The sequence below is a fragment of the Strix uralensis genome, chromosome 2 (genome assembly GCF_047716275.1).
Source record: "Strix uralensis isolate ZFMK-TIS-50842 chromosome 2, bStrUra1, whole genome shotgun sequence".
Classification (NCBI taxonomy): domain Eukaryota; kingdom Metazoa; phylum Chordata; class Aves; order Strigiformes; family Strigidae; genus Strix; species Strix uralensis.
Window position 1 is genome coordinate 77,679,042 of NC_133973.1, and position 20,609 is coordinate 77,699,650.

The 20,609-nt window shown below is 38.2% G+C and overlaps 1 protein-coding gene across 5 annotated transcripts in view; it reads right to left on the reverse strand.

Annotated features, from left to right (window-relative positions):
• The window catches only part of PCCA (propionyl-CoA carboxylase subunit alpha), a 288,817-nt gene that overhangs the window by 53,670 nt on the left and 214,538 nt on the right, over window positions 1-20,609 (reverse strand). For all 5 annotated transcript variants that reach the window (XM_074859347.1, XM_074859348.1, XM_074859350.1 and 2 more), the window contains one exon: window positions 8,044-8,097. In XM_074859347.1, coding sequence (XP_074715448.1) covers window positions 8,044-8,097 — 54 coding nt within the window. The remainder of the gene's footprint in view (window positions 1-8,043; window positions 8,098-20,609) is intronic.

The following is a 20,609-nucleotide window of genomic DNA, read 5'->3' on the forward strand; positions in this document are numbered from 1 at the left end:
TTCTCTAACTTCATCATGCCTTTGTTTCATTAAGATTCCTGGTTAAGCTTCAAAGCCATATAAATTAATACCTCCTAAACAGTTCTTGGCTACATGTCAAAGTTGCAGCCATCAAAAAGCTGTTTAAAAACATGGGCTACACCTACGTTTATTACTTGGCAGTAGACATCATGTTCAGAAGAAAACACTAGACCTTCACTATGAGGTAACAGTCTTGATATAGTTAAAAAAACCCAAACCAATATTTCTTTGGCCAAAGAAAGCAACTAATAATTACTATAACACTGGTAAATCTTAGTCTACCAAAGGAAATCACTTGAGTTATCTTTGCGTAACCTGTCTACTTGTGTTCTGAGAAGTAATAGACTAACCAACCAAGTTCAGTCAGAACTCCTTAAAGCATTACTGAGCTCAATAAGAAGGAAACTTGTCAAATGAAGTATGGAAAAATCAGAAATCCTTATTTTTCCATTTGCTTATTTCCAAGGGATAAGGAGCATAATTTATTATAAGCAAAGACTACTACACTACAAATAGCAGACGCACTGCAAAATTCACCAACATTAAGGATGTTCATGGGAATTCTGACCTGCTTATGATATTATCTCACTTTTTTCCTCTGCAAATTAAAACTTTAATTGAAAACAGAAGAAACAGCCAAGATTAAAAATGAATAAAAAGCAAAACATTAGAATCTAAACGTCTAAATTAGAACCTAAATACCCATTTCCAGTCCAGTCTTGTAAGAAAGCAAGGCTTTCTGCCTCTCAATCACCATCCCCAACTCATTCCATCTAATAATCCCATTTGTGCGCATGCGTGCGCACACACACACACTATTTTAACCTGCTGGTCAATTTCAACTAAATTTGAAGAAAAAGGTAGGTAAATCCAACTACCTATAAGTACTGTAGGAACCATAGCTACCTTTCCACAAATCTTCTGAAGAGCACTGGCTGTGCCAAGGAAACAGGAGACCTAAATCCATACTCCAGCTGAGGGAAGTTTGGCAGCAGCCAGTTGGCCATGAAGCATGTTCACACTGGCCATCCAGCAAGCATATATGCAGGTTCAGCTTCACCTTGACACCACCACCTCTTGCTCAGCAGGTCTCAGGCAAAGACTACAAGATGTTGTTCTGTGGAAACCTGTAGCAGTTCTAGTTTCTTTTAAGTCATAGAAGCAAAATTCAGAAAGAACTCCAAGTGCTTTCTTGTTTCTCTTTCCAAAGGAACCCTAAGCAAGATGCCCAAAATAATTTAAGTGATTTAGGACATGGCTTTTGGTAAGACCAGTATTTCTAAATCTCTCAGGTGCTTTTGACTTTGTCCCCAGTGGACAACTTTAATATATTCACAGTACCTTCTGCTTTAAAACATACAAATATATAACAGAATTGAGAACAGCATATGTAGCTGTGGGAGTGTACCTGATTGCCCACATCATGTTAGCTGGAGCAATTCTCACTGCCAAGTCCTAATGATGGGCCAAAGTATCACTATTTTCACAAGTGAAATCCTTGTTACATGAATTACCCACTTTCTGCAGAATACTGCAGCAGCTTGTAGCCAGTCTCAGGATTCTCACTGCCCATGTTGAAAAGAGACTTGCAGAAGTTAATGCTTCCAGAAGCAACTGCACGTTTTTTCCCAGTGACACCTTCTGCACTACTGAAATGCCACTGATGATAGCTCCACTACTAGAATCACTGTAGTTCACAGTGTCTCTGAAACTGGGTGAAAAGAAAAAATTCTATACAACAGTAGAATTCCGTTTAGATCAGCAGGGACCCTAATCTTAAGGCTTGTGAAAAGGAAGAGTAAAAAAAAAAAAAACATTTTAAAAAAAGACATCAGCTTGCAAAATAAACACCTACTGGACTATATTTGTTTTCTTGTGGTTAATACTCTACATATTCCAATAAATACAACCTTTGTAACCTCTGCAGGTTTTCAACCAATGCTTCAAAGTCTGCATAAATCTTCAGTATCTAGTTTCAGAAGTGTCACATAGAGAAAGAAAAGCAGAAAGAAAGAAAACCTGTTAAGAACTGCAATGATTTGTAAGGGTGAAAGAAGCAGGTTGTTGAACATTTGTCAATGTGAGCTATATCAGACTCATACAGTCAAAGCTTCCATCTTTATTGCGATTTAATTGGTCTTTGTAAGAATGCAGGGAGAAAGAAAAAAGGAAGCTGTCTGGAACCTGATGAGATTATATACAGACTGAAAAGTTCCTGGACAATCTGTAAGCCTCAGTAATGGGGCCAAAATTTGGAATTTTGCTGTTGAAGCAAAAGCAGACAAGTCATGGCAGGAGGGAGCAGAAAGGGGACTCAGCTGTGAGACATAAAGTTAGTATACTGATTTGTAGCTCCTAGGATTATGTTCGATACGTAAATAATGACTATGCAATAAGCCAGGAAGCAAAGACAAAGATTTAGTGCAATGCCTCTATGTAAAGCTCTCCATTTCTGACCAACTTCATGAACAACATACATAACCAATAACCCTGACTGTGTATGAAACATCCTTTTGCCAATCTATCTGGAAGTAGTTCAAGAACAATCCAAAAGTCATTGAGTGATCACTACTGTACTAGAACGTATGTCAACTATGCTAAAAATCATGGCCAAGGCTTGACAGAGACTAGTTTTCCTAAATCCAGTCTTCTCAACCTGTAGTTTGCAGATCTGGTCATGGCAGTGGGTCTCTGGACTATTTTAAATGGGTCTGCAAAAAGGCTGAAGAACAGCAAGCATAGCATTGATAGGCTAATAGAAATCGTAACAGAGCATAAGCCTCCACAGCAAAACTTCAAATGTTTTGTAAATCAAAGGTGGCAAAAAGCACTCCATCAGGGATGAGACTGAAGCAATGGCAAAACCTCCAGTGAGAAGGCTGAACCAAGGAAACAGTGCTAGGAAACTCAGAAGCACCTAAAGGTGGCTTGATTCTTAGACCAGAGCAATTCCACTCTTTTCCACGTGGTTTCCTATATTGTGATCACCACTGAAGGAACGTTGTCGAGTAATATACTGAGCAACATGACTAACATGTATGTTCCCTCATCCTTCCCCAGATGAAAGAAGTAGCTGTTTTTCTCTGTATTGCTGCTCTGATGTTAGAGAAGATCAAAGAAATGGCACAAATGATAAGCAGATGTCCTGGTTTAACCAGGATAGTGTTAAGTTTCCCCAGCAGTGGGGGGGGAGCTCTAGCCGGGTTATTCAGATACCTTGTGGACATCACATCCTGGCGCGGGAGCGCGGGGCGCATGGTTTTATACATCTGGTCCTCTCACTGCTGTATTGGTAGATATACTTTGCTCTCTTCATTGTTATCACTGTTATTCTTATTGTTACTGTTTGTTGTGTTGCTGTTGCTCTGTTGTATTAAACCTCTCCTTATCTCAGTCTCGGGGCTTTGTATTTCACTTTCTTTGTGGGGGAGGGGCAGCGGCTGCGTGGTCTCAGACCCTGGCAGGGGCTAAACCATCACAGCAGAGGACAGTGAAATTTTCCACTGTGGCTGGGGACTCTTCACTGTCTGGGACTGTCTCTTTTGAGGAAAGTGCTCCACCAGGCCAGCAAAGCATCACTCTCAAGCATGGCCTGCAGCCTAAAGCTGACAATGACATTATGGATGCGATGGAGCCAGGCCACTATCTGAGCATACAGACAGTATTTCTTTATTCAAAATTCTACACAGAGGCCATTACACAGTCTAGAATAAGTTTATTGTTTCTATAATAATCTGTAGTTCTCTATATACTTGCAGCTGAGCTGCCTGTCCAGATGTATTTCATTGCTGAAATCCAGCTGACAGAGGCATGAATAACCAGCAATGATTGGGACCATCAGTGGGCCAGCAAAAAACATTCCTCTCTCATAAGAGAACAGAAAGTGGAACAAAGAGACAAGACAGAAACTAGAGGCTAACTAGAAAAAGAAGTATGAAGGGTAGACTTTGATCCTCTAAATAGACTACTCAAACATACGGGCTTTTGAACTGCAGAGGCTGAAGCAGAAGCTCTGTGCTTCTGTCTACAGAATAAGTATTATGAGGAGCAGCTGAGGGAACTGGGGTTGCTTAGCCTGGAGAAAAGGAGGCTGAGGGGAGACCTCCTTGCTCTCTACAACTACCTGAAAGGAGGTTGTAGTAAGGTGGGTGTTGGTCTCTTCTCCCAATTAACAAGTGATAGGACAAGAGGAAATGGCCTCAAGTTGCAGCAGGGGAGGGTTAGATTGGATATTAGGAAAAAATTCTTCACCAAAAGGTTTGTCAAGCATTGGAACAGGCTGCCCAGGGAAGTGGTTGAATCACCATCCCTGAAGGTATTTAAAAGATGTGCACTTGTGGTGCTTAGGGACATGGTTCAGTGGTGGACTTGGCAGTGTTAGGTTTACAGTTAGACTCGATGATCTTAAAGGTCTTTTCCAACCTAAAATGATTCTGTGATTCTATGTTTGTTACAAACCTACTTCTGTGAGCTGCCTACACAGAGGAGACAACCCAAAAATGACCGCCTCCTTGTTTCCTGGTACTCTTGCTTTCGGGCATGGTTTTGGACATTAATCTGAGGCATGTATTATCTTCTTTTTTTTTGTACAACATATAGCACAAAAAGATTCCTTGGTGTTACAGTAATGCTATTAATAAATACATTATTTGAATAATTCTAGCATAAAGCATCAGAATAGCAGGACTCCATCAGCACATGATACCTACTCACATTCAGAGAGGAAAAATAAGTAAACACTCATGTAAAATCTCAATTACAGCAATAACCCATAATCTGCTCTGAAATAACTGAATCAGGACTCAAAATGTTATCATCCCAAGAAAGTGAAAACAAATCAGTTGTCCAGCATGCGTAGCTTCCTACTCAACAACTATTTCTTACAGCTAAAAGTTGCTTGCTCCTCAGGCAGAAACATCCCTGTACATCCTCTGTTAGCATGAGATCTATATCAGATCTGAGACTCATAACCCTCTGCCAAAAAAACAATTTGAAGAAAACAAGTTATCTAATGCCACGACAATATAAAGAGAAATGTTCAAGTACCAAAGAATTTCTACTCATGATCAGAAACAAATAAAAATATTATTACAAATCTATGTAGATCCCCGAATGATGCTAACAGTGGGCACTCAAGGCTATGATTTCACTGGGGAAAGCAACATTATTTTTCCTGTTCTCCTCTCAAATAACAGAAATATGCTGCTACACTAACAGAAACATTTGTCTTACTGTCCACATGTTTACCATATGTTACACAGCAGAATTCATATTAAACTGTTGCTTTTCTGCTGCAATGTAGCTTTCTCTGCCCTCCATCTAGCTAACCGGGACAGCAAGGATGTTTCTAATAAAGCAGCATACCTTTCACTTTTCCTCAGTGTCAGCTGGCTTCCTGAAGCAGGGGCTTGTGTTTTATCAGAAAACAGTAGCAGAATTGTTTCTACTGTCCAATGTCAAAAAAATCAAGTGAAGCCATTTATTGAAGCTGATGTCCTCCTGACAGGCCAGGGAGCTGTGCTCCTGATCAGCTGGTTCTAAAAATATGTTCTGATGGACAGGTCAGCAGTGTGTACACTCAGTAGCACCACACTGCCTGCCACCACTGAAGTGCCATCAACATTTGTCCCTTGTCAAAAGTAACACAGAATGCTCAAAGCTATCATCCCTAACGTTTTCTACTATGAAGAAAAAGAGCAGAGCAATACTTTCACAAGCTGTTTATTACATTGATAACAATACATTATAATAATAACGAGCAATCAGGAGTTTCTTGCTGCTAAATACTCCTTTCAAACACTTATTATCTTGACTGCACTTCTATGTTAGCAAAGGTTTAGTAAGAGATATGTAATGGTGAGCCCAAAACATATTTCTAGGACCTTCATTAAGATGATACTCTTTTCTCTGGACATTTACATTTGTGTGTGTGTACACATACACATGCAGATACACACATATAGACTCTGTAGCTATAGGTGTAGGCAATTTGTAAGGCATATCACTGTAAGGAAAACCCACCCTTCCCCTCCATTACCTAAAATGAGTGTATTAAGTTGAAATCACAAGAGTACAAGGATGTTAAAGGAGCGAAGGACAAATTAAATAAAGGGACTTAGGGAGAAGAGAAGGACAGTAGGCTAGAGGAACTGATAGAACACAGGTGCAGACTCTAGCTTCAATTCTGTGGAAAAACTGGTACTGGAGCAAACCCTGGGAAGACAACTTCATTACTGCTTCTCCACCCTGTTCTGAGAAGTTCTCTCTCCGGTTTTGATCAGCAAGATACGTGCATAATTTATATTAAATAAAAAATCATGGATAGAGTACTACAGGCTTTTCTGTTTAGACCTCTTGAGAATTTTAGCTGTAATCACATACTTGATTTCCCAAAATAACTATGATCCAATAAACACACAGGAGCTAGTCAGTAACATCTCATATGTATTACAATCCATTAGCTGTTTCATCATCAATTTTTCAAAGCTAAAAGCACATCAGTACTGTACCCTCTTCTGTCTTCTTTTGCTGTTGCACAAGGCCCAGCACAAGAGTTCTAGTCTGTGAGACTCTGGAGCACTTCTAACACATGAATACAAAATGTTTTCATATCTAACTTAACAAATTTAATTTTTAATGCCACTAAATACACACTTAATCAGAATTTTCTCTGTTACAGCACCCACTTACAGGGGATCAATTAAAATCTTTTCAGTATTTTCTTATCAAATTGCATCTGTGTTTATATCTTATCTACTTGGAGTAATTATTTTCTTCTCACACAAAGACTATCAGTCAGCTAGCAGCAATCTCACATATGCAGGATGCAACTCCAGAGTTGAAGCATCATTACAAACACAACAGTGCAGAACAAAATTTTTATTTTATGTCTTATTTGTAACTGCTGCTCTGCTTGATACTGAATAAGACAAATAAATATACATGCGTATATAAAGATATATTTATAGAAGCAAAAAAATCAGAGGCACTTTTCACCTCTAAAAAACAACATGCAAATCTACAGGTATTCTTGTATACCTCCCAAAAAATGGCTTCATAGGACTTGTAGAAGAACTAACCACAAATAAGTAGAATGAAAGCATTATCATATGCAATCTTAATTTACTTCTGTTCAAAACATATAGTGCACAGAGTTGTTCGGACTGAATTCTAAAGAGAACATTTCATTCCTAGACTTTTCACGGTTAATGTCACTACAGGGAAACCTGTTGGCAGCAATCAAGACAACTTATTTTAGACGATACTTCAATGTCGTTTCATTTTCAGAACTATTTTAAGCTGCATAAGGAACTTGGAAAAATTCAATGATTGCATTTTAATCATGCAAATCATAGAACTGGAAGCTGCTTCAATCACATACATGTTTATAAGCATCCATCACCTAACACAAAACTAGTCTCTATATTATACATGACTGCTCCAGATAACAGCAGATGAAAAAAAAATCTACTTTATTAAGTAAATTCTGTCTAATGGTATAAAATCTGATTAGGATTTTAAGCATACTTCTCTCCAGCAACCAAAATCTTCGAGAACTACAGAGCTACCACATTTGGTTGGAGTGAGAAAAGGACAGAACACTTTGCATTACTAAACAGTCTTTTCATAAGACAGTTACTGACTCACCTCTGGGATGTGAGGGTACACGGTACGGTGAAGCAACAGAGATCAGAAAGTTGAGGTGGTGGGGAAGAGTGGGTTTGATCCTGATGTAGATCAAACCTCAGTATGTTGCAATAAGCTTACAAGTCTACAACCAGTTACTCTTAAAGCCCTTGTAAATGAAACACAGACAGGTTTGAATCAGTTGAAATGTGGAATGAAGATACTGTGCACCATGCCTTGGAAGTGAGCTTCAGAAATCTGCCTAAATTCACCTGTTAAGCTCAGAATATTTACACATAATACAAGCATAAATGTGCTGCCAGTGTAATTTACTTATTTTTTGTTTACATCATATTCTTCTACCAAAAACTCTTGACAACAGTTATACATACTTACCACTGTGCCTAGAAACTGAATGTTTGTATCTCCAGAGGCATTCCGAGAAAGCCGCTGAAAAAAAGGATGCAAAAAACGATTAGAAGTGTCTCCAGAATGTAAAATCATTCCATTTTCTGTGTGTCACATCACTGTAATCAAAACTGAGTACACAGATCTATACATAAACCAGATAAAATAAAACCATTTCCTTCAACAGTTTCAGTACTAGAAGTCTAATTCGTATTGCAGCTCAGATTATGGTTTTGTTTCAGTCAACTCAATAAAATCTATTTTTGAAGAACAATGAAAACAAATATGGCCAAGTACAACACAGAACAACCTTGGGCTTGCAGAAAGATGAATGTCATGAATAACGAGGCTTCTGCCATCTCTAAACATCTGTGATTCTGTATTCCTGTTACTCACATTTAGTATTATCTTCATTCTCTCCTAATGAGAGATTTTTTTTTTTTTTTTTTTTAAATGCAAACCTCCAATGATGCTACTTCGAAAACAGAAAAAAAAGAAAGACCTTATGAAATGTCTGGTCACCTACTGTGGTTCAGGAGTTGATTGAAGTTATTAAACAGTCTTCAAATATTACATTGTCAGTAAGCCACAAGATAATGCGAAAGAAAATATGTTATTGATTTAACACAGTATTATCCATAATCTAAATATGCAAACCACAAATAATTCTTTCTTCTTGTGAATTGTCTCCTCCTTCAATATGAAAAGTTTTTTCTCTCTTTTTCTTCCTGCTGTTAAATTACAGCACATACAGACCCAAAATCAGGGCCCTAGTCACGGAACACAGCCCTAACACTTACATGATGACAGGCGTCCATACAAATACAGAAGCACAGATTTGAGAAAGTGAATATAAATTTCAAAGAGCTGCACGGAGATCTTCAGCATTTTAAAGACAATGAATCCCAGGAACAGGGCTACAAATCATCTTGAGATATCTTCTAGTCTAGTACCCCCAGCAGAATCAAAACACACCTGTGTCACTCCCGAACAATGTGTGTCTAATCCATTCTTAAAAATCTTTCAATTGCAGAGATTTCACAGTCTCCCTAAGTAATTTATCTCAGTGTTCAGCAACCTTGTCATTAGGAAGTTTTTCCTAATATCCGAGTAAAATAAACCTTACTGCAACTGCAGCACATTAACTCTCCTCTTTTTCATCAGACAGGAAATACAGATTATTCTCTTTACCTACACGTATGTGAAGAGCCATTACCATGGCTCCCTTTAGTCTTGTCTTCTCTAGACTAAGTGAGAAAGTTTCATACAACAATAGCTAGATATCCCTCAAAACAATTTTAATAGCGATAAATTAAATCCTGGTCCCTTTTCAATAATGGTGCATGTTCCTCAGCTACACTTTATGAAGTAATAATTACTACAGCCCAAATATGCTTATTTTTTGACTTAACAGGTCACACACTGACATTGCAATCTGTACAATCATATGAAAACAAAGGATGATGTGCCAAAGCCTGACATATTTCAACAATAATGATTAATGGAATGGAAAATATGGGAAATAAAATTTCATACAAAACCTGACGTTTACTTTTATAAAGGAAACAGGAATATACACTTTTCCCACAGTCTAGGATAAACACAATCAGGTTTTGGAAACCACAAAGAAGAACAAAGTACCGGCTGCCTACAATGAATGAACCACATGCCAAAACAAACAAGTCCCAACCACTTGATAAGCTGTCAGAAAATGGCAAGCCGAAAAAAATTAAAGGATTTAATTTCTTTTTTTCCTGGAATGCCCTCCACCCTCGTTAGAGTTCTGTCACTTATTGTGCTACCCTTTTGTCCGCTTTCAAGGGTCATTAGAGACCTTTTCATGTCCTAATAAAAATTCCATTTTTTTGGCTAATCTCCCTGTCACACAGAAAAACACAACTTAAAAAACAAAACAAAACACACATACACAAAAAAAAAAGAAAAATAGAGCCCTTTTGTCATTTTCTTTAAAGGCTTTCAAAGTAAAGCCAGGTATTCTTGACCACTTGACTTATTTTTCACAAATGAAAACCAAATCATTAAAGTATTTCCTCACACAGATTCTCTTTACTCACAATCAAATAAGCTAGCATAGCAATAACCAAGCCCTTTCAAAAATAATTTAATAACCAATTTAATAAGGCCAAATATATATGCATATCAAGAAGCCACCTACTAAAGCCATAGTCTCAATACAAGACAAAAGACACAAGCAGCTTTTTCCTGCTCTGATGCTGTTGAAGTGTACTGGTATCACAGCATAGTAAATCTTCACTTCTACTGTTTGGTGTGTCCAAAATACATTCAGTCATTGACTGCGTTAAGAGTCAGTCACTAAAATCCATCTCTTAAATTAACAGCTGGGGGGGGGGGGGGGGGGGGGGGGGGGGCGGAATAATGGGGAAGATGAGGAAAATAGTTAACAAACACAGGAGAAAAAGAAACTCCTCTTCTGAGTATATTTCAAAAAAAACAAAAACAAGAAAGAAAGGTAGAGAAATTCTCCAAGTCACAAAACATATGTTACATCAAGACCAAAAAGAGAACTGCCAGGCTTTTGAGAACCATGTTACAAAAGAAGTCAGCACATTATCATAATTAATGTTTCAAATTACAGTTGTAAATAAATTTCAGCTGTTAGATGTGATTAGATTTTTTGAAGCATATTGAAAGGAGTTATTTCTGTTCCACTGGTGGGCTTGTGTTTCTGGGATTTGTAAATGTAATTGATGTTTTCAAGAAAATGAAAGGACATGGTTAACAATTATTCTTTTATTTCCCACCTCTTTAGAAAAAGGACCGGTCTCCAATTTCTCTTGTAAAGTTAGATATTTACATATTCTATACCTCATAATAGATGGTTTCATATTGCATGTGATAGCAGGAAAGTAATCAAATAGAAGTAACAAAAGAGAATAGCTAATTATATGCATTGACATTGTTTTCCTAATAAATTGCAAATTATTTACAAGGAGGTTTACACCGAAAAGCAAGGAAGGTCTACCATTTGAACAAAGACAAAACAGCACTGCATGTTTACCTGCCAATGCAGTAAGATTACATTGTTGGCATCAATTACATGATCCTAGACATAACCAGTGCTCTTCGGTTGATTCAACTGATAAACTTAATTAGCATGAGTTAAAAGTATCATTTTTTTCCTTATGAGAAAGTAACAGGCTAAATCAAATCTGAAAAATAAAATATCACAACTTCAAAAAATCCATCTGCAGGCTCAAAGCTGTCAAAACGGGTGTGTTACATAAACATTATATATATTTTTACACAGGTTACAGTATGCTATACTGCATATGCTACGTATATGCAAACAAAATGCTTATGTACGCATGTAAAAATAGACAAGTGTATATAATCACATAAAATGTGTTTGATTTTTCTCCTCTATCTTAAGTGTATGCTATACCACAGTCATTTCACAAACAATCATTTTAATCTGTAAATCCCAGTAAATTACCAGAGGTTAGTGTGATATGACTTTAAATTCTTCTGCTTTGCCATAGAAAATTATTTCCACTTAGTTGGGTATCAATGATCTATTCATTGTAAGAGATGCAGTAGGATTACAATCAGCTTTGCATTAAGCCTGCAGTGGATGAGCACTTGCAGATAAAAATGATAACAACCTTTACACAAAGAAGGATAAAGAAGCTCAGCCAAACATAAAATATATATTATTGAAAGAGAGTCTAAACTGAAATAGACATTATTAGACAACAACAAGATCTCAGAGTATTTTCCACAAATTTTCTGGTATCTTGGGCTCTCCAAACTACTGGAGGGGAGCAGCTGCAGGGAAGGAATGACACCAAAACAAAGAAACTCCAACAGACCAAAAGCAATTTTTTTGCTTTTCTTACAAATGAAAAAGTAACACGTCAAGTGAAAATGAATGTGAACTGGCTAACGAAATCATATATATAAGTTTCTCAAACACATTTATCTTGAGCTACTATATATCACCTTTATTTGTTGAACGTAAAGCTGGAGACCATTTGTTACAGAAAACGTACAGATTGTCATTTGGCCAACATTTTTTGCAACTTTTTCAAACCATGGCATGTCTACATTAGCAGTCTGACAACATGTATCAGACTATACAGAACAAAAAAAATAACAAGCCCAGAAAACCTATATAGATAAAATTTTGAGTGAAACATTGGTTTCCCAGCATAGTGCTGTTTTTCAGAATGCAGAAGTTCTTGCAGCCCCTATTGCTTTACTTCAACTGCTCACTACTAGAAATTCTGAACATCTTATGCCATGAATGACAAATGGAGGATGCTATCCACTTTTTGGCCAGTATTTATAAATATTTGAAAATTCAACTTAGCAAATTACAGGCCAGAATCACCTCCAGAATCACCTCCAGACAGGTTTAATTAGAAAAAAAAAAATATTCCCACAACAGGGAAGTCAGGGCCAAACCCCACAGTATTTCACCTTGTAAAGTTATAGCAGAATCATCTGCTAGTACCTCATCTATGAGATTTTGTGTACATGAGGGCACTCAGACATCTGGAAAGCTCCATCATTCACTTATGTCACTCCCATCTTTGGAGTCCCATGGTTGAGGCAGAGAGGAAGAGAAAGCTGCAGAAGTAGCTGTGAAACTGTGAAGTCATCTTCTTGTCAAAATGGGAGGATTGGTTTGGCTTTATCAATCTCCTTTCCCCTCTCCTCCTAGAACCTTTGCAAAAAGCAGAACTTCCATTTCAGCACTCCCTTTCCACTGTGCAAAATCCCTGTCTAGTGATGTAAGCCCAAACTAGCAATGTCACCAAGCTTTCTTGTATGTTGGAGACTACCTACATTGCACTGTATGTTCAGACTCATGCAGCTTCACAAGACTTTTCACTTAGGGGATCACTTTTGTCACAATTTAGTGTTCACCAATGGTGGTGCCATCATTTCCTCCCCTTGGTGCATTAAAATACAGATGGAAACTTAGCCCAATTTGGTGCACTGCTCTACCCTTAGCCATTACCAGTTTTAGGTCACACTATAGTAAGTGAAACCTCAGTTAGCTGTTCTTCCTCAGGCATGTCCACATTCTCTAGGTTCTTCCAAGGGCAGCAGTCACCCAGTGGGGAACAAGATCATCAAGTCCTGCTGCACATGAAGCATTTTGACATGTGAAAGATGTCTAAGACTGGCATAAATTGTACTACGCTGAAGTAGTCTTTCCCTTTAAAAAGAATCCTGCCAGGATGTGGAAATACTGGTCTCTCCCAGCACCTGTTGCAAGCTACCTCAGTCCTTTCTCAGGGACTAAATGGAATCCATTCCCAAACAGTACAAATCCAGATGTTAAACACAGCATGAATGGCTTTCAGGGCATCAATCCATACAAATAAAGGTGCAGGTGTAGTTTCTAAGAGGTTGAGGAACCATATTACTACTTTTAAAAGAACTGTTGTCTTAATGCCTAGGATTTAATTACAGTAGGTGGCTTAGGAATTTCTGTCCTCTCATGAACAGAAAATGGAAACACAGATCCTTCCCAATATTTCTTCAGGTGATACCCAATGTTAATGTCACTTGTTACTTCTTTTTGCCAAGCTTTAGGCATGCAAATATTTAATATTAATACCACTGCAGTATTGCTATTACATATACATAGAGTGCCTTTCAAGCATGCCCTGAGGTAGATAGGTGTTATAAAGCAGTGGATGAGAGGCTTTAGAACAAACAAATCAACCACCAAAAAACCCCCCACAGGAAAGACTGTTTATTTGGTGTTGGTAAAGAATGAACCTAAAGGACATTTACTCCATCACAACATTTCCAGCTATTTAAAATTATTTACAATAATGAAGAGTTTAGTTCTCCCTGTGAACTTACAAATTTTGCTGTTATGACATTAAATCACAAAATTTCTAAAAGTTTTAGAAACTTTACCCTTATTTTGACATGCCGTAATATGTTTTGCTCTTATAGGGAGACAGTGTACAAGTAATATGCTGCTATGTGATTCTAGATCTAATAATGTTTATGACTGCCCTGAGACATTCTTTGCAGGATCCATAGTCCTTTCTCACTCTTTGATGCCCCTGCTCTTCCTTCCCCTTTGCTCTCTGAATGTGTTACCATGTTCAAGAGAACCATTTCTTGTCTTTCAAGGTTGAGATATCATAAAACTACAGTGTCTGTCAACAACTGAATACAATGCTTTGGTCTTTGGACACATACAGAATCCTTATATTTATTCATCCTGAATATAGTCTATCATTAACATTTATAGTTCCTTTGGAAAAAAATATGGCATAGGATATGTGACAACTAACGCTATTTGATTAACCCCTTGAGTAGCACAGGATATAACTAATCCCATTAGGTTAAAGAAGGGGAGAAGTTTGTTGTTTGCAGATAGAGCTTTATTGTGGGAGACCTCTCTCTGAAAAGCGAACAATAAATTCCAGGGGGATTGATTGGGCAAAGCAGCTGATCACTCATTTCCTTCCTGGATGAGAAAAAAAAAAAATTATTTGTCATGAAAGAATCAGTAAGAGTGGTGGTGTGTGCTTTTTGCTTCTGCTGCTCAATTTAAAAAAAAAAAGACAGTAGTAATCTGTAATTTCATGATCTTTTATCTCCTTGAATTCTCCCCTTCCCTTCACACATTCTCCATTTGAACCATGGACAAGAGTGCAGAGTCAGCCTTCAGTTAAACTGATTTCACACGAATTGCAGATCATTCATGAGATTCAGGTACTTGCTATTTAAAGTAGACATTAATACAAATACTGGTATGCCTGTACTACAATTACATTAATACAAATACTGGTATGACAGTAAAGGATATCTGATATTTTTAAAGGCTTCATGACTCAGGAGCTGGCCATACTGCTGTTGTATAGGCTACAAGTATACTCAGGATTCATTTTAAAAAGTAGTAATTTAACAATTTTGGCAAGCACCCATGTCAATGAAGCCATAATAGTAATGTTTGTTTTAATATGCATCATTGACAATTACAGCAAACAGTACCAAAAAGGCCAGTTTTAATAAACCTTCCCTTTCCCTACAACCTTTGGAAATAAAAGAAGTCTCAGTCCTTCCTTAGATCACCCGTGATCAAATAATGAAACCTAAGTGGCACAATTACTAGTTCTCTTGTACAGAATCTCACAAACTCGACAAGTTGAATTATCTAATAATTATCTATAGCAGATCACTCAGGTCTTTCCAAGTACACCTAGAAGATATGCATTGAATCATGCATGCTGATGACATTTCAGAATTTCTTCTAACTATGACTCTTCTCTGCTTCTGTGTCTGATCCTTTAGGAAGGATCCACCCACACACACAACAGCAGCTACATTTCTTGCCAAGGGTGACACCAGGACATCAATATCTGTGCTCTAGAATGCTGCACAGCTTCAAAGTTTCTTGGCAAGTTCTCCTTGCCAAGAGTTTATCTTTCTTTCCTTGTCCACCCCAGCTGCTACCAACCAGAAGTGATAATTCAGTAAGAACATCAGCTCCGTGTTTGCTTTTGGTTAAAAAAGTCAAAGGAAATATTTGAAATTAGTAACGAGAACAGATAACAAATCAGTGAACACTATTAAGTTATGGTATTACAAAGTCACGGTTTTGCCCATGCTTTTAACACTGAGCACCGTTCTAGTCCTCACAGCTCAGAATGGAGAGAACAGAAATGGAAGATGTTCAGAAAGCCACACAAAGACAGGCTTCTCTGCAAGGAACAACTCTGCAGCACTGAAAAGAGGCAACTGAGTGAGGGTGAGGATACAAGCATCATGGACACAGAGGGTAGGGATCAACTGCTCATGGTCTCTTCCAATACAGGGAGTAGGAGGAATTCAAATGAAGCTAAAGGACACTGCCACAGCAATTATTAGGCAATGATCAACCTGCAATAAGCAACTTGCCAAAATCTATCATTCTCTGTGCAACTGCAGGGAAAAAAGTAACAACAATAACATGCCTTGACCAACACATATTAATACTTTCCAAAAAAATTTAAAAGCCTGAAACACAGCAAGGCATATTTGTCTTTTTGTATTTGTCTTTTACCAGGGATATTTGAGAGCTTGTTTGTACTTGTCTCAAATGCTAAGAGAGTGTCAAGTGAGGTGATAAATATCAGTTTCTCTGTATTATATCCACTGATCATTTCTGGAGTTTCAAGGCCGAGCTCCATTTTGTCAGATGACTGTGGCTGGATGAGAAAACAGGAAAACACAAGTAGCCCGTGTTTCTATACTGCTAAATAAAGGAGGCCATGGACTGACGCCTGGTCCCAAAGCCAAGTGGCAATGACTGTATCAGTCCCACTGCTTAGGTCTATACAGCATGGCATAAACCTGTACCAGATTTGTCTCGGTCAGCCACAACTGGAACAGACTGAAACAGCGCCAGTTGAGAGATCTACCAGTTAATCAGTATGAGCCATCAGGAATTCAGTGCTGGGGCTCACACTCTGGCTTTTCTTTACCCAACAGTACAGCTATTTTGATATAGCATATCCAAATGTCTGCCCCTGTTTGCAAATCATTGTGTGTCCCTCTTCTAGAGACAACCGAGCAAAAATAATTCTGAAATCATGGGGAAATGACAACAGCAGAGCGTGTGCAGGAATTGCACAGCACTAAAGAATAGACTGTCGAGCAGTCTTAATGTACACCACTCACTAAAGCTCCCCAAAATCATTTCCAGAGTTTAAGAAAATGAGTGTGCTGAAGTAATGGTACTTTAGACATGAAACTTATATAATATACCATTATCACAGATTACATCTGAGATCTCAAAACAGTAAAAAAAAAATACATATAGGTAATTTTTCTAAAAAAAAAAAAAATTTCACATATGTTTGAAAAAAGTCTCCATGGGGTTGAAGGAAATGAATACTTGGGCATAGGCTTTGTTCTCCTGTCAGACATTTCCCAGAATGTCAGACATTTCCCAGGAACAAAGGCTTCATAACCTACAGCATTTTCATTTTTTCTGTTATTATAGACCAAAATAATAATCAAAAGAAACATTGTATCAGAGAAGCACTTCAATTTGTCATATCCCAGAATGTAGAATACGCTCCTCCTGCTGCAATTGTTGAGGCAATAAATAAATGAAATGAAAAATAAGTGATGCCATCACTGAATTCCCTGTAACACTGTAAGAAGAGAAAACACCACTGATAAATCTTAATCTATTTCATTCACAATAACACTTGAGCTTGAGACTGATGATTTCAGCTTTACAGGATCATGTTCTTGTTTAGTAACTCCATTACTCTCTTAATTACACCTCGCTGTGACTGATAAAGACCTTTTTACCGTAGAGTTTTGGATGTCTAACAGTCACAGAAAAGTTAGGCTGCAAGGGACGTCTGGAAATCTACCTCTTCAAAGCAAGGCTAATGTCAAAGTAATATTGGGCTGCTCAGGACCTTGTCCAATTGAGTTTTGTCTATGTCCTACTGAGCTTCAGTTCAGCAGAGACCAATCCTCTGAAAGCCAGGAAATACAAAGAGAAGGCATCACCAGTGCCATTGTAAAATTGCTTTGCTGAAGCTGTCAAAAGTCACCAAGAGTTTACCAGGCTCCAGGCAGAATACCTGCACTACCTTTAGAGGTGAGAGGTTTCATTACAGCAAGCTAGCAGAGCTGTGAGACCAGCGTGGGTGGACAATACGCCAGCAGAAAGGCTGAGTGCATATGATACGAAGAAGAGCTACAAAAGTTTGGTAAAAGATGGTGACAAATAATTTATTCTGGCTCAGAATCCTTTTGCTATAGGGAACTGTCTGCAAGTAAATGGTATATATAAGGATGGGTTGCTGATGATGGGATCAATGAAAGCGGAGCATTTAACAGCACTAAGGAGTTGTAAAATTTGTCCATGTGGTGTTGCCATAGAGCAGCCTCAGAATTTGAATGGTTGGTGGAGTGGTTTTTGAGGACTTGCCCAAACACAAGCAGTGCCAAAGCAGAGAGGTTTTGAGGATCTCCTACATGCATTATTATCTTGGGCAACCTGCTCTCTCTGCAGATACCTGATCTTCCTGTCCAGTGTCCCAGTAGAAAACACCTCCTTGTATTAAGAACAGATTTGCAGTTAGGTTCAAGTCCCTCGCTGGACTCCATGGATTCAGTGATTTATCTTGAGGTCCCCTTAGATTCTGGTTCACATGAGGGAATAAAAGGAGATGTTCAGCTCTGTGGAAAAGGCAACTTATTCCTCCTTTCTCTCCTTCTACCTGCTCCCCAGTTCACATGCATAGGGAGAGAGAAGAGGTCATAGATGATGACTTCTGCAGGGACAGGGCTCACTGAAATCCAGCTTACTTGTACATGGGAGCAAAGAGAGTGATAAAAATGCCCACATTGTCCCAAAAAATGCCAGCTGCCTTTTTCAAACTGTTGTTACTTTCCAGGATACCATTCTGAACCACCATTCTCCCTTCCAGTTTCCACTGGAGTTCTTATGGTTCTTTTCCACAAGTCAACCAACCTCCTCTTTTCCACTCACTCATCACAAGACTCATTAAGCACCTCATTTATTTGTTTATTTTTACTGTAAATATTGCCTGAAAGGCCATATGATATTCAAATCATGGTTTATATACAAATGTATTTTAAATATGTGTTTTCAATTAAATAACAGCCAATCCCTTCAGATCTGAATCCTCAAGAAGACATTGTAACCACATGCCTACAGTTATTTCTCTGATTTTCAGCAAAGCCGAGTCCAAATTCACAACACCTAGGTGTAACTCAGATTCTGAGCCACTAACATCTTTGAAAACAGGTAGGGAAAACCATTTTGGCAAAGTATTTCTGCACACAAAACTTTCATTTGCTTGGTGAGCAAAATCCTACACTTCACAATGCATTAAATTCAGCCTCCCAAATGAGAGGTAGAGTGTAGTCATAAGTGAAGAAAATGCCAAGAAACTGGGATTAGCCGAGGAACTATCAAAAAAACCAACAACAAAAAACCATGACGGAATCTGTGTACTTCAAGAAATGCTGTGGGGTCTGCCCACACTGAGACTGCAATCTCGGAAATCTCTTGTTCAAATGATCCCTAGTTTTCATCAGTTCATCACTTGTATAGCATCCTATGGATTTCACAGTAATCCAAAGCAGCACAAAGACTTCAGAGCCCTTATGCTGCAGCCAAATGGACCTGCAGTATACCCCAGGGTTCTGGTCCCTCTATCATCTGGGGACCTGGCCAGGCACTCTGCAGTGCCCATCTGCTGCACACAGATGGGCTTCTTCGCAAAGGAAACAAAAGCGGGAGGGAGGGGGCTGCCACACATCCTAGTTGTGCCCTGATATGCCCTAGACAGACTGTGACCAGGGCATATACCTCTCCTCAGGCACTCAGATGTATTCCCAGGTCCCATACTCTAGAAACAGTCTTAGAAAACCTGGTTTTTAAACTCATAGGCCTTCTTAACTCTGTGGCAGAGTTGGCACTCTGCTTTGCTCTAATACACACTGAGCCTTTAGCAGAAGAGTGGAAATACAGAGGCATGCTTAATTACTTATTTTTAAATGTGCGACAGATATGCAACAATTTCAATGTCTAGACTATAATTTACATAAATACATTTTAAACCAAAACATTTTAAAATTATTTATTTCCTGCTTCTATGCTTAAGTGCTTTGCTGGATTGGGGCCAGACTGCAGGATCGAGCCGAAGGTGCATAAATCAAACCTTCAAAGAAATACAATGTTCACAAAGACTGTATATGGTTGAGCAAATTTAGAAGAATGAAACCAACTATGAAGAGAAATTAGATTGGCTGAAAATTAATAAAGCACAGCTGGAATTATTCGATTTATCCATATTTGTTGCTTAAATGGCTCTAGGGCTAAGTCTTGCTGAAAGAAGATACTTCAAGACTCAGGGGTCAATTGCTTTTGAAGACAAATTGACCTACAGAAATACACTTGTCTAATTTGGTTCTTGCAGTGGGGCAAGTCTACAGAAATATATAACCAAAAAACCAATTTAGATTCCAGTGAGTGGATATCAGAGGTCAAGTTTAAGGTTCCCATAAATTTACATAGATACACTAGAAGATTAATAACTTTTCAAGCTACTGGGTTTATTTGCTAAAAGCAAAGACTTATAGATAAAATCTGAGAAAGAAACAACATATGTGCTTATTCCACATTCTGTTGGATAGATACCACGCAGCCAGAGCTCATTGCTTGTTGCTGTGGCTAGCCCTGCAGTATTTCATACACTTTGGTCATACTCAGGGAGTGCAAGTAACACTATTGCTGGCTCAGCTCCTAGAAGAACGCATGTTCAGATCTCACGATCGTTAATTTTGAAACTAATTTTATGTGCCAGTTCAAATATGACACTTTTAGTTAACTGGTCTTACTACTATTAGTTATACTCTCAGATCTGTATCGAGCCATATAGTTATTATATAGTTTGCAGAGAGGCCTTCTGAATATGGTTATTCACTCTAAACATAATGCTTTTCTTCTAGACAGATTTTATATATTTATACATCAGTATTGTTTCCTATTCAAAATTAGGAGC